This window comes from Mobula birostris, chromosome 19 (assembly GCF_030028105.1).
Source record: "Mobula birostris isolate sMobBir1 chromosome 19, sMobBir1.hap1, whole genome shotgun sequence".
In the NCBI taxonomy this organism is placed as follows: domain Eukaryota; kingdom Metazoa; phylum Chordata; class Chondrichthyes; order Myliobatiformes; family Myliobatidae; genus Mobula; species Mobula birostris.
Window position 1 is genome coordinate 41,207,813 of NC_092388.1, and position 15,646 is coordinate 41,223,458.

General features: G+C 43.7%; 1 protein-coding gene across 1 annotated transcript in view; it reads left to right on the forward strand.

The window, feature by feature from the left end:
• Positions 1-15,646, forward strand: part of LOC140212300 (collagen alpha-6(VI) chain-like) — a 122,090-nt gene that overhangs the window by 40,926 nt on the left and 65,518 nt on the right. The window contains exons 12-18 of the mRNA XM_072283004.1: positions 1,884-1,976; positions 6,189-6,242; positions 8,108-8,179; positions 8,260-8,286; positions 8,401-8,445; positions 9,694-9,747; positions 15,029-15,091. Coding sequence (XP_072139105.1) covers positions 1,884-1,976; positions 6,189-6,242; positions 8,108-8,179; positions 8,260-8,286; positions 8,401-8,445; positions 9,694-9,747; positions 15,029-15,091 — 408 coding nt within the window. The remainder of the gene's footprint in view (positions 1-1,883; positions 1,977-6,188; positions 6,243-8,107; positions 8,180-8,259; positions 8,287-8,400; positions 8,446-9,693; positions 9,748-15,028; positions 15,092-15,646) is intronic.

Here is a 15,646-nt window from a genome sequence, read left to right on the forward strand (position 1 = left end):
GCACTGGATCTTAAAGCGTTAAATGCGAAAACAGTTCTTAAAGCGATAAAGTCAGATATAGTTCTTAAAATGGTAAATTCAAAAGTCCAACAGATTTATACATTCAATTGGGAGAGACTTCTCTGGAGAAGGATTTCTTCACAGACGTGTCTTTCCTGCTGGTTCTGTCCAAAGGATTCACGATGCAGTAAATAAACAGTTTAAAACAACTGACCTTAGTTTCTAGAGAGCAACCTTTGCAACTTTTTCTCTTTTGGCAAGAGTTATCTTCGATGCAGGTCGCTACTCCTTCAACGAAGACTCAATAAGATCGATTCTGTGTTAAACTGTCGAACGATGCTAATTCCTCTCAATCCTTCGGTCCTGTACGTCGATAAAGTCTTCACTCTCCCTTCTACTGCTGGAATAGGGTAAATCAGCACATCTAGCCAAAATTTTCAGTCCAATAATATTGTGTCTTGCAACAGAACGCAACACTCCATTTTAAAAATGAAACTGCGTCATAAAAACAAATACACAACGGAAATGGAGACACAGTACATTCTAGCTGGAAATCTAAAAACTAAAAACTAACTGTGTCATTTGGGGTCTCCCGTTTATATACCCATGGTGCTCATGTCATCACGTGACCTCACATCAGTGGGAAAATTATATCAGGTGACCTCCAAAAGACCATTACATCATTCTCACAAAAAAAACACAGGTCTCCTTGAGGCATGTAACATTATATATCATAGAGGCCTTGAAGCTAAAGTTAAACTTCAACTGACACGCTTATACTCCTCGTACATGGTTTGAATCCATTGAAATAAGTGAGCATAACAGGCATGCTCATGTGTGTCATAAGAGGGAGGAAGTTAGAAGGAGGTGTTGTGGGCAAGTTTTCTACACAGCAATTGAAGGTATTGGGACCAGGTTGACAGGGCGTGGTGGTGGAAGTAGGTAACTTAATGGCATTTAAGAGGCTGATAGATAGAGATGTAGATATTCAGGGAATGGAGGGATATAGACACGTACAAGCAGTTCAGTTCGGCATTGTGTTTAGCACTGACACCATGGACAGAGGGGCCCATTCCTGTGCTGTACTGTTCTACGTTCTATTTCACATGTATTCGTACTTAAGCTGCTAGCACGTCAACCTATTTCAAAGTTTCAAAGTACATTTATTATCGAAGAATGTATAAATTATACAACCTTGAGATCTGTTTGGTTACATAGACTCAAAGCAAGAAACTCGAAAGAACCAATTTAAAAAAAATAAAGACCAACACCCGATGCACGTTGAAAGGGGGAGAAACCTCAAAATATACAAACAGTAGAAGTGAGCAAGAACATTCTGAACCAAACTGAGTCATTAGGTGCGAACCCTGGAGCAGCCCGCAATAGGCCCAATGCCTTGGTATCAGTTCGTCATGTTAGCAGGCACAGAGCACAGAAGTCGGGGCAATTTTCATAGCCTCAGTGCCATGGAGAGAGGAGTGAACATCCCATCTATCTGGGCCGGCGTTTAAATTGTCCAAACAGCGTATTGTACCCCACACTAGGATGCTATCATCATCCTCTAAAAAGTGCAGAAGCATCTTTTTTGAGGCTGACTCTAACTTTGTGTAATTATCCAGACCTCTGACACAGAGGATGAACCACAATTTTTCTTAATATATTGTATCTGCAGTTTGCATATCTTTTGTAATGCCCTGGAATTAGAGCTGAACACTGTAGTAAAGGTGTCTTCTAAAGCAAACCCACTACAATTTGCCCTTCACAATGGTTAAGGAGCTTAATCTTTCTTCGCTCACATCATAAATAAAAATAAAATAGAAAATATCTTAACCTTAAAAATGTTCTTACTAATGATTAATCTTTCTCAACATATTTTCTTGCAGGACACAATTGCAGAGAGAGAATGCTGTAATATAATTTGCAAGTGCTCAGGGGAATCAGGAAAAAGAGGAACTCGTGGAAAAAGAGGATCTTTGGTAAGCCAAAGATTGTATGCTACTCAACAGAATAAGGCTTCTTTATGTGGCTCTGATTGTTTGTTGATTAAGTGGCTGAACCTTTGAATATTAAACATTATCGTGTCCCTTAAACAATGGAAGTTGAGGTGTGCAATGTCAACTGAATTTCACTGGTGTCAAAGTTCAAAATCTCATTAATGGTAAGTTCACTTTTCCGTGTAAGTGAAGGGAGTTCTTCCCTGTGGTAACTTTTACTTTGAAAAAGACACACTTGACAACTTCATGCCCAAAGAAATAATTTTATCTCGAACATCAAAAACTGATATATATATACAGAGGCTTTCACAACCCGTACGGCGCACTATGTACAAAGCACACCAGAAGTAAAAGAATGGAAGTAGAACCCCCTCCTCCATTATCCTAATTAGCATTAACTTTCTTTTAATAATGCTCACATTACAATACTTCTCCCCCTTTAAAATCCAACATCCCCAAATGTAAAAAACTAGGAAATAAAAACAGTGGTGTTATTAACTTGCGTACCCCTGAAAACTTATACTAGTATCCCAGCAACAGTTTACCAACACAAAACATCTGGAAAACATGACAGATTCAACATTCAATCTGACAACAACAAAAAAAACTCTCCTGTCAAAGATTCAGTCTGTCAGGAGGTTTACGAGTGGGCTGTGATCTGCGCACTACCCCCGGTGACCCAGCAGGCACCACGGGTGATGGTGTTTTGGGTGGGTCTGGTGTTGGGGGCATGAGAGGGGTCTGTGTGTCTACGTGAGAATGTCCATCCTCCTCAGGGGACCCCGACCCCTCTGCCAGCACCTTGACCTCTGGCAAAGTCACTGGTGGACATGCTTCCACCGTAGTCTGTCTCACAAATGGAAACTCCATGGAACTGTCTGCCTCTGATCTGGTATCATGACACAGGCGCACATGGTCCTGATGTCTGCGGAAAACACGCCCATCAGTCAGCTTAACAACATAGGAGATGGGACCACCCTGCTGAAGAATAACCCTAGGCAGCCATTGCTAATTGTTTCTCACATGGACATTGTCATCCGGTTTTAACTGTCTCTCTCGTGCATGTTGATCATGTCCCTTCTTCTGCTTTTCCTGCTTTCTCTCCATTTTTGCCTTCGTGTCCGGGTGCAGCAGGTCCAACCTTGACTTGGGCCTGCGCCCCGTCAGCATCTCTGCTGGAGTGCAGGAAGTCGTAATCTGTGGTGTGAGGCGATATTTAAACAGGAAACGTGAAAGCCACATGCTAAGAGAATCCCCTGTCATCCGCTTCAGGCCTTCCTTCACTATCTGAACAGCCCGCTCAGCCAAACCATTGGAGGCTGGGTGGAAAGGGGCCGTCCGAATGTGATGAATGCCATTCTGCTGCATGAACTCACTGAACAGTTCACTGGTGAACGTTGGGCCATTATCAGTGACCAGAGTGTCAGGCAACCCGTGGACTGCAAACACTTGCCTGAGTTTGTCTATGGTTGAGGGGGCTGTGATGTTGCTCATGATGTGAGCTTCGATCCATTTAGAATGCGCATCTACCATTACAGGAAACATCTGCCCCATAAAAGGGTCAGCAAAGTCCAAATGTAGCCAAGACCAGGGGTGATCTGGACACCCCCATGGGTGCAAAGGAGCTGGTGGTGGCATATTCTGATTAGTCTGACATTGCGTGCATGATTTTACCTTGTTCTCCAGACCCTGATCCACTCTTGGCCACCAAACGTAGGATCTTGCAAGGCTCTTCATTCCAGACACTCCTGGCTGAGCCTCATGAATTTGCTCCACAATCTGTGAATGGCCAGGAGGAGGCACGATGACCCTCGCCTCCCCCAGAAAATGCAGCCATCCTGCAGACTCAGTTCTGTCTTGCGTTTGTTTAGGCCTGAGTTCCTCTCCTTCCATGACCCCGGGCCAACCTTGTAAAAGAAAAGCCTTGACTTGGGACAGGACTGGGTCCCTCTTTGTCCACTGCTTGATCTGGTTCACCTTTACAGGTGTCTCTGACAGCCTCTCCAATGAAAACACAGTCTCTGGAGGCACATATGTAGCAACAGGTGTCTCAGGTAAAGGTAGTCGACTCAGTGCATCTGCACTTGCATTATCCCCATCCGCTCTGTACACTATAATATACTGGTAGGCTGACAATGTAAGAGCCCAACGCTGTATCCTGGCTGAGGCTAGTGGTGGGGTGCACCTAGTCTCACTGAACAGGCTTATCAGTGGTTTATGGTCAATATAAATTGTAAATACATGTTTATAAAGGTACTGATGAAAATGTTTGACCGCAAAAACAATGGCCAGACCTTCTTCGTCTAGCTGTGAATATCCCTTCTCAGCAGCTGTCAGGGTGCATGAAGCAAAACCGATAGGCTTCTCTGAAAGTTCCTCTATGCGAAAGAACTGCCCGGACTCCATAGGGTGAGGCATCGCATGCAAGGGTGATCTCCTTCTCTGGGTCATAGTGAACAAGCAGCTTTGCTGAGTGGAGAAGTTCTTTCACTTCCTTGAAAGCTTTCTCCTGCACTTCACCCCACTGCCACTTAGTGTCATTGTGAAGCAGCTTATACAGTGGGGTCAAAACCCTTGAGCAGTCAGGAAGAAACTTGCCATAATAATTCACCACGCCCAAAAATGACCTGAGTTCCATGACGGTCTTGGGGCCTGGGGCCTCCTTAATAGCTCTCACTTTGTCCTCCACAGGGCAAAGCCCCTCAGCTGTGATCTTGTGTCCCAGGTAAGTCACACTCGATGCCAGGAACACACATTTTCCACGTTTCAACCGCAGCCCTGCATCTGAGATCCTCTTCAGCACCCGTTCTAAATTAGCCAGAGGCTCCACCTCCATAGCCCCATGATCAAAGTATCATCAAGGTACACTGCTACGTGCAGAATCCCCTGCAGCAAAGTGTCCACTGTCCTTTGGAAAATGGCAAGGCTGGACGCCACTCCAAACACCAGGGGATTGTACTTGAATAATCCCTTGTGCGTATTAATTGTGACACACTCCTTTGAATCCTCGTCGAGCAGCAGCTGTTGGTAGGTGTGGCTCATGTCCAGCTTTGTGAACAGCTTACCCCCTGACAGGGTCACAAACAGGTCATCCACCTGTGGCAATGGGTACTCCTCCAGCTTAGAGACCTGATTTACCATAAGCTTATATATCCCCACATACCCTCACCGTTTTGTCTGCCTTCAAAACTGGAACAATGGGAGCCATCTACCTTGAAAACTGGACGGGCTCAATAATGCCCAGCCTCTGTAAACATTCCAGCTCCTCCTCAACTTTGCCTTTCATGGCATAGGGCACCGACCTGGGCTTAAAAAATCACGGTGTAGCCTCAGGGTCGACATGGAGTTTCACTGTCACGCCCTTCAGTGATCCTAGCTCGTCCCTGAAAACATCACTGTACTGCTGCAGAATGTCCTCCGTCGTGTGTGCATACTTAATTTCATGCTAGTTTAGCCGGATTTTGCGAGGCCAATCGTGGCTCAAAAGACTGGGCCCCCTGCCCTTAGCTATCACTAGCCTGGCTTCAGCCTTCTGACCCCCGGCTGAAATGTCCACATATAACACCCCTAAATGAGGAATGGTCAAAAACCGATATGTATATACAGAGGCTTTCACTGCCCGTACGGCATGGCAGGAAGACTATATACAAAAGCACACCGGAAGTAGAACCCCCCTCCGATTATCCTAATTAGTATTAACTTACTTTTAATAATGCTCACATTACAACACTCCCTGATCCATCAGCAGACATAACTTAGGGTACCGCATCCAGATGGAACCTCTACTATTACCTCCAAAATAATTGGAAAAGCCTTCCTTGACAATCTAGATAAACTGCATATTTACAATGATTAACTGTGTTAGAATTTCTGGACATTTCTTGACAGAACTCTGCTAGTTGCATGCTGATGAGTGAGCCAAAATGCAGGTCATATGTGTCTAAATCAATTCTTTAGTCCTTTAACATGGTATTGTCTCTTTAACTTTTATGATAGAGAATCAGGACAATTGCAGACTTTTGTCAGTTAATTTGGTAGGTATAGTGGCTTGGATTAAGATTTGATCTTAAATCTTGATTCAGGGTCATGCAAAACAATCCTGTCAGATTAAAACATTATTTGAGCTAACACTGAAGCTTCCAGTATCTAATTTTAGCATGCTTGATAATTGTTTTTGCCATGATCTAATTTCAGGGGCAAAAAGGTGAAAAAGGATTGCAAGGATATGAAGGTGAAGAGGGAAAAGAGGTAAGTTTGATGAGATGTCACAAGCTTTTTCAAGAGTGATGTTTTGTACAGGAATAATTTAAATGCTTAGGTATGATAGAGGTGGAGGTATTAAAGGGCGTGACATGGCATTACTAGTCAGGGAAAATTCCAAGACGGTGCTCCGACAGAACAGGCTGGAGGGCTTATCTACTGAGGCTTTATGGGTGGAACCGATGAAAAAGGAAGAGATGACCACATTGGTGGGATTATATTATAGACCACCCAATATTCAGCAGGATTTAGAGGAGCAAATTTGCAGAGACATTGCAGACAGTTGCAAGAAAAATACAGTTGTGACAGTAGGTGAATCTGTTTCTCACAGCTACTGGACTATACCTCTTCCCAACCTGTCACTTGTAAAAATACCATCCCCTTCACTCAATTCCTCTGTCTCCATGGTATCTGCCCTTAGGATGAGTCTTTTCATTCCAGAATTAATGAAATGTCCTCCTTCTTCAAAGAAAGTGGCTTTTCTTCCTCCACCATCAACACTGTCCTCACCCACATCTCTTCCACTTCAGGCATGTCTGCCCTCACCCCATCCACTCACCACCCCTCCAGGGATAGGCTTCATCTTGTCCTCACCTACCACCCCACCAGCCTCGGTGTTCAGCACATAATTCTCCATAACTTCTACCATCTCCAATGGGATCCCACCACAACAACGCATCTTTCCCTCCCTCTCACTTTCTGCTTTCCCCATGGATTGCTCCCTACAGACTCCCTTGTCCATTTGGCCCTCCCTACTGGTCTCTCTCTCGGTACTTAACCTTGCAAGCGAAACAAGTGCCACACCTGCCCCTACACCTCCTCCCCAAACAGTCCTTCCAAGTGAGGCGACACTTCACCTGTGAGTCTGTTGTGGTCATCTGCTGTATCTGGTGCTCCCGGTATGGCCTCTTGTATTTTGTTGAGAACCAGCATAGATTGAGAGACCACTTCACCGAGCACCTATGCTCCGTCGGCCACAAAAAGTGGGATCTTCTGGTGACTACCCATTCCCATTTTGACACATCAGTCCATCGTCTCCTCTACTGCCGTGATGAGGCCACACTCAGGTTGGAGGAACAACACCTTATATTCCATCGGGCTTGTCTCCAACCTGATGGCATGAACATCAATTTCTGGGACTTCCAGTAATTGCCCTCCTTCTCCATTCCCCATTCCTGTTTTCCTCTCTCACCTCTCACCTCATCTCCTCACCTGCCCATCACCTCCTTCTGGTGCTCCTCCCCCTTCCCTTTCTTCCATGGCCTTCTGTCCTCTCCTATCAGATACCCCTTTCTCCAGCCCTTTATCTCTTTCACTGATTGACTTTGCAGCTCTTTACTTCACCTCGCCCCCTCTCCTGGTTTCACCTATCATCTACTACATTAAACTTCTTCCTCCCCTCCCCCCATCTTCTTACACTGACGTTTTATCTCTTATTACCCCACTCCAGATGAAAGGTCTTGGCCCAAAGCATTGACAGTTTACTCCTTTCCAGACATGCTGCCTGGCCTGCTGAGTTCCTCCAGCATTTTGTATTTATTACACAGATTTTCTCTTGCTTGTTAGAAAATTAGCTCTGAAATTTTGAAAGGCAGAGCAGGCTTGAATAGTGAAATGGATTGTTCTTTGCTTATTGCTTGCAACACAAACACAGGTTGATACAAATGTATTTCTATTTATGCCATTGCTTTCATACTTCCTTTGTGTTTTCACTTTGGTAAGTGGCAAATGGAAGTACTTCAGACAAAATACAAGGAGGAAATTTTAAAGCTTAAGGACAGTGTCTACTATAATGTTTATGTTGTGATATGGCCTTTTCAGTGTCACCAATAAACTATGTTCCGGCTCTTTAGGGTGGCAGGGGACATCCAGGTATTATTGGAGCTCGAGGAGAAGATGGATGCCAAGGTCCCAATGGCCACAAGGTATGTGGTTTAATTGCATAAAGTTGCATCTTGGCTCAGTTTAAAACTCCAGTATTAACTTACTATCCATTGTTTTTCAGGGATCAAGAGGGCATAGAGGACAGAAGGTAAATATACTTTCAGGCATAACCAATTTTCCATCCAAACTTTGCAATTACTTTATAGAATGCCTGTTTATCTGTTAGGCATATTTCACTGAAGGACTAATGTTCCCTTGACAGGGTGACACGGCTGCCGATGGTTTGGATGGAATAGATGGAGAGGAGGTATGTGAGCATTCAAGATTCTTTTTGTACTGCTGTTTCCAGCATTTCCCCACAACCGGGTTAGATTCGGCTGTAGGACCTGAAGGGCCACATTGCCACTGAAAGGCCTATCATACCTGCATGTCTTTAAATCTGTCAGATATCAGGAAGTTTTAACATAATCACATCAAATTGCATACTTTGCATTTTAAGCACCTTTCATATTAATTTACTTTGTTTCAGGTTAAAGACTACTCTTCTGCTTTTTCAAGGCACAGGACCCATTGGTTTCATTTCTGTACTGGCTTCCCATTAAAGTGAATGTTCCAAATGTAAAAGTGATGGAAGGGAGTCTTTGTAGGTTGTTGTCTTAATCTAGTGTTTGCACATGACTTTTTTGACAAAGGAAGAAAGGCCTGACTTTATAAAATTCTTTTCACAGTCTCAGGATTTAGCAAATATTTCCATAACGCAGACAATCTTGTATTGTAGGAAGTACAAGGGGCAATTCCTCCATAGCAGGATCCCACAAGCTGTAATGAAATAATGACCAGATAAACTTATTTGGGGATGCTGATCAAAGATAAATATTGATCAGAGCAGTTGACTGTTTGTGCAGCCTTCTCCTTCAAAGTGGTTCCTTGGGATTTATTTCAACCAAACGATGGCATCTTTGACAGAACAGAGCATACTGAGTGCAGAATAGGGATGTGAACCTAGATTTTTGTGTTCAAGTCTTTAAATGGGAATTGAGAAAATAATCTTCAACTCTGAGAGCAGAGTGGAAACCTTGAGCCACAGCCAATATTGATGGAAAACCATGGACAGTAATATTGATTGTAGATTTTCCCAATTTGCAGTAGCAATCTGACAAGAAGCTATTTTGTATTTTGCTGGTTCTATTACTAAGAGATACTCTCTCAGGAATGTCCAAATGAAATTATACAAAAAGATCATGTGGTACTGTTCAAAGTGCCTGGAGTTCTCTTAAGTGTCTCAGTTACTATCTAATCCTTAATGAATATCCCAAAAATAATTTAACAGGTCAATAACATTTATGAGAATATCTTATAATTGATTATAAAGTTTTCCGCATTGAAACAGTAGCTACACTTTAAAAGTACTTGATAGCTGTAAAGTGCTTTTGTGTACCTTGAAACTGTGAGCAAATGTTATATGAATGCAATAGCATGATTGATTTTCTGTTTCATTTTGATCTCTTATGCATTAAATGTATTTAGTAAATGAATCCAAAATATTATCTTTCAGGGAGAGCCCGGAATTCCTGGAGTCCATGGAGAAAAAGGGGCTGATGGAAATGCTGTAAAAACTTTTTTTTGCATCAGATTTTATTGAATTTAGAATATACACACAAGACATTAAATGCAGCCTGTAACTAAACAACATTAAGGCTAACCAACGCTCTGTCCGCCAGAGAAAGCAGGATCTCCCAGTGGTCACACATTTTAATTCCACATCCCATTCCCATTCTGACATGTCTATCCACGGCCTCCTCTACTGTAAAGATGAAGCCACACTCAAGTTGGAGGAACAACACCTTATATTCCGTCTGGGTAGCCTCCAACCTGATAGCATGAACACTGACTCTCTAACTTCCACTAATGCCCCACCTCCCCCTCGTACCCCATCCGTTATTTATATACACACATTCTTTCTCTCACTCTCCTTTTTCTCCCTCTGTCCCTCTGACTATACCCCTTGCCCATCCTCTGGGCTTCCTCCCTCACCCTTTTCCTTCTCCCATAAGACCATAAGACAAAGGAGCAGAAGTAGGCCATTCGGCCCATCGAGTCTGCTCCGCCATTTTATCATGAGCTGATCCATTTTATCCTATTTAGTCCCACTGCCCCACCTTCTCACCATAACCTTTGATGCCCTGGCTACTCAGATACCTATCAATCTCTGCCTTAAATACACCCAATGACTTGGCCTCCACTGCTGCCCGTGGCAACAAATTCCATAGATTCACCACCCTCTGACTAAAAAAATTTTTTCGCATTTCTGTTCTGAAAGGGCGCCCTTCAATCCTGAAGTCATGCCCTCTCGTACTAGACTCCCCCATCATGGGAAACAACTTTGCCACATCCATTCTGTCCATGCCTTTTAACATTCGAAATGTTTCTATGAGGTCTCCCCTCATTCTTCTAAACTCCAAGGAATACAGTCCAAGAGCGGACAAACGTTCCTCATATGTTAACCCTCTCATTCCCGGAATCATTCTAGTGAATCTTCTCTGTACCCTCTCCAACGTCAGCACATCCTTTCTTAAATAAGGAGACCAAAACTGCCCACAGTACTCTAAGTGAGGTCTCACCAGCGCCTTATAGAGCCTCAACATCACATCCCTGCTCCTATACTCTATTCCTCTAGAAATGAATGCCAACATTGCATTCGCCTTCTTCACTACTGACTCAACCTGGAGGTTAACTTTAAGGGAATCCTGTACGAGGACTCCCAAGTCCCATTGCATCTCAGAACTTTGAATTCTTTCCCCATTTAAATAATAGTCTGCCCATTTATTTTTTTCTGCCAAAGTGCATAACCATACACTTTCCAACATTGTACATCATTTGCCACTCCTCTGCCCATTCTTCCAATCTATCCAAGTCTCTCTGCAGACTCTCCATTTCCTCAGCACTACCGGCCCCTCCACCTATCTTCGTATCATCAGCAAACTTAGCCACAAAGCCATCTATTCCATAATCCAAATCGTTGATGTACAATGTAAAAAGAAGCAGCCCCAACACTGATCCCTGTGGACCACCACTGGTAACCGGCAGCCAACCAGAATAGGATCCCTTTATTCCCACTCTCTGTTTCCTGCCAATCAGCCAACGCTCTATCCACATATGTAACTTTCCTGTAATTCCATGGGCTCTTATCTTGTTAAGCAGCCTTATGTGTGGCACCTTGTCAAAAGCCTTCTGAAAATCCAAATATACAACATCCACTGCATCTCCCTTGTCTAACCTACTGGTAATTTCCTCAAAAAATTGTAATAGGTTTGTCAGGCAGGATTTTACTTTAAGGAATCCATGCTGAGTTCTGCCTATCTTGTCATATGCCTCCAGGTACTCTGTAACCTCATCCTTGACAATCGACTCCAACAACTTCCCAACCACTGACGTCAAGCTAACAGGTCTATAATTTCCTTTTTGCTTCCTTGCCCCCTTCTTAAATAGCGGAGTGACATTTGCAATCTTCCAGTCTTCTGGAACCATGCCAGAATCTATCGACTTTTGAAAGATCATCGCTAATGCCTCCGCAATCTCCACAGCTACTTCCTTCAGAACACGAGGGTGCATTCCATCTGGTCCAGGAGATTTATCGACCTTTAGCCTATTCAGCTTCCTGAGTACTTTCTCTGTCGTAATTGCGACTGCGCACACTTCTCTTCCCTGCCACCTTTGAGTGTCCGGTATCCTGCTGTCTTCCTCAGTGAAGACTGATGCAAAATACTTGTTCAGTTCCTCTGCCATCTCCTCATCTCCCATTACAATTTCTCCAGTATCATTTTCTATCGGTCCTATATCTACTCTCACCTGTCTTTTACTCTTTATATACTTGAAAAAGCTTTTAGTATCCTCTTTGATATTATTTGCTAGTTTCCTTTCATAGTTAATCTTTTCTCTCTTAATGACCTTCTTGGTTTCCTTTTGTAAGGTTTTAAAGACTTCCCAATTCCTCTGTCTTCCCACTAATTTTTGCTTCCTTGTATGCCCTCTCCTTAGCTTTAATTTTGGCTTTGACTTCTCTTGTCAACCACGGTTGCATCCTTTTTCCACTTGAAAATTTCTTCTTTTTTGGAATATACCTGTCTTGCACATTCCTCATTTCTCGCATAAACTCCAGCCACTGCTGCTCTGCCGTCTTTCCCGCCAGTGTCTCTTTCCAGTCAACTTTGGCCAGTTCCTCTCTCATGCCACTGTAGTTTCCTTTACTCCACTGAAACACCGACACATCAGATTTCGGCTTCTCTTTTTCTAATTTCACAGTGAACTCAATAATGTTATGATCACTGCCTCCTAAGGGTTCCTTCACCTCAATCTCTCCAATCACCTCCGGTTCATTACACAATACCCAATCCAGTACAGCCGATCCCCTAGTGGGCTCAACAACAAGCTGTTCTAAAAAGCCATCTCGCAGACATTCTACAAATTCTCTCTCTTGAGATCCAGTGCCGACCTGATTTTTCCAATCTACTCGCATGTTAAAATCCCCCACAATTATCATAACACTGCCCTTCTGACAAGCCTTTTCTATTTCCAGTTATAATTTGTAGTCCACATCCCTGCAGCTGTTTGGAGGCCTGTATATAACTGCCATCAGGGTCCTTTTACCCCTGCTATTCCTTAGCTCAACCCATAAAGATTCTGTACCTTCCGATCCTATATCACCTCTTTCTAATGATTTAATATCATTTCTTACCAATAAAGCCACGCCTCCCCCTCTGCCTACCTTCCTATCCTTCTGATACACCGTGGATCCTTGGACGTTCAGCTCCCAGAGACATGCATCCTTTAGCCAGGTCTCAGTGATGGCCACAATATCATACCTGCCAATCTGTAGCTGTACAACAAGATCATCCACCTTATTTCTTATGCTGTGTGCATTTAAGTACAACACCTTAAGACCAGTATTTGATACTTTTTGCTTTGATTTCACTGCAACTTTATTGCACTGCAACTCATCCCAATGGCTACACATTTGCCCCATCACCTGCCTGTCTTTCCTGACATCTTTACTGCTCACTATCTTAGATTTATTTCTGTTTTCCCTTTCCTCCGCTCTATCATTCCGGTTCCCATCCCCCTGCCAAATTAGTTTAAACCCTCCCTAACACTCTATTAAACTTTCCCGCCAGGATATTGGTCCCCTTCGGGTTCAGGTGTAACCTGTCCTTTTTGAACAGGTCATACTTCCCCCAGAAGAGATCCCAATTATCCAAGAATCTGAAGCCCTGCCCCCTACACCAGTCTCTCAGCCAGGCATTCATCTGCCTGATCCGACTACTCTTGCCCTCGCTAGCACGTGGCACAGGTAGCAATCCCGAGATTACTACCCTGGAGGTCCTGCTTCTCAGCTTCCTTCCTAACTCCTGGAAATCTCTCTTCAGGACCTCTTCCTTTGTCCTATCTATGTCGTTGGTACCAACATGTTCCAAGACAACTAGCTGCTCACCCTCCCCCTTTAGAATATTCAGGACCCGATCCGAGACATCCCGTACCCTGGCACCTGGGAGGCAACACACCATGCGGGTATCTCTATCAGGCTCACAGAATCTCCTGTCCGTTCCCCTGACTATGGACTCCCCCACGACTACCACATTTCTCTTCTCCTTCCTTCTCTCCTGCACAACAGCGCCAGGCTCAGTGCCAGAGACCCGGTCATCGTGGGCGTCCCCTGTCAGGTCATCACCCTCAACAGCATCCAGAACAAGATATTTGTTGCTGAGGGGGACAGCCACAGGGGTGCTCTCCACTATCCGGGCATTTCCCTTCCCTCTCTTGACAGTGACCCAGTGTTCTGACTCCTGTAGCCTAGGGATGACTATTGACTCGTAGCCTAGGGATGACTACCTCCCTGTAGCTCCTGTCTGTCACCTCTTCACCTTCCCTGATAAGCAGTAGGTCATCAAGCTGCAGCTGCAGATCCCTAACACGGTCTCTGAGGAGCTGCAACTCGGTGCACCTGGCACAGATGTGGCCATCAGGGAGGCTGGAGGTCTCCCAGGATTCCCACATCTGACACCCTGAACAAAGCACTAACCCTGCAGGCATGCTATCTAATTCTACAGAAATGAAACAGGAAAAATAAGTCTACTCACCCACTTACCTCACCAAACAGACAAACTTTTTAAACTGTTAGCTGTGAGAGCCCTCCCTGGGCCTCCTGTCCCATATCCCTCTCATATCCCTTTTGCCAATCAACTGTCCGGCTCTTGGCTCCATCCTTCCCCCTCCTGTCTTCTCCTATCATTTCGGATCTCCCCTCCCCCTCCCACTTTCAAATCTCTTACTAGCTCTTCTTTCAGTTAGTCCTGATGAAGGATCTCGGCCCGAAATGTCGACTGTACCTCTTCCTAGAGATGCTGCCTGGCCTGCTGCGTTCACCAGCAACTTTGATGTGTGTTGCTAACATTAAGGGACAAATTTGTTTATTATTTCATCCTCCATCATTATAAACAGGTTACTAATAATCAAAATCCATTTGCCTTCCAGTTATTTGTTCTTTTATTGTTAAGTTAAGTTCATTTTAGGATTAAGCATGTGGTGTCCAGAGTTGGCTTTCGCATTGATTTTAAAAGCTTGACTATGATTTCCCTACTTTTTGTACTTCGTAGTGCATTTATAAAGCTAACGATTCCACTCTTCTTAACAGTCTTGTTTCTGTGTTCCTCCTCATGAGCATCCCAATTTCTGAGTGTTGATCAGCCAAGTTATGTATATCTGTTCAGTTACTAAAAATAGTATAAACAGAGTACTCAAAGACCCATAGGGAGATCTGCATCCAGTAGCTTTCAGAAAATTTAATCTGATACTTCTCAGTGTTCTCATTTTAATCTGTCACATATACTCTTCAGGGAAGCAAAGGCATTCAAGGACGCAACGGTGACCGTGGAGAACCAGGTCTACAAGGGGACCCAGTAAGTAGATAAATCATCATTATACATTATGTATATTTGCTAAATCATTTTAAACTGATAGCACCATACTTTCATATGCACAACCATTCTAATGTAGCTTTTTTGATCATTCCTTTGATCAGCACTTGGTTATACATAGTGAATTTTGTAACAAGCTGGATGCTGAATATTCATTTTGACTTGCCCAATTGGCTACCACTTCAGATTAGAGAATTCAAGTTTCCTGGTCGCATTTAGTTGCTAATTTCCCATTTCTGTGATGGATTGAGTTTCATCTTTCTCTTAGTATTTTTTTCTTGTAAACAGAAGTGCATACTTCCCAATGTGATGCCTTATTCCCTCACGAGCTCACCCACTGCCTGAAGACCACACTGGGATCATAAGATCAGCCTTGACTACTAGATGGAAGTTAATCAAAGTGACCCAAGTTCATTCCTGTGCTTGGGTACTCTCTGTATGAAGTTCGTATATTCTTCCTGTGACCACATGATTTCATCCCACAGCCTAAAGAGATGTTATTGGGTTGATTGGGTTCTGTTGGCCCTTGTGTAGGTA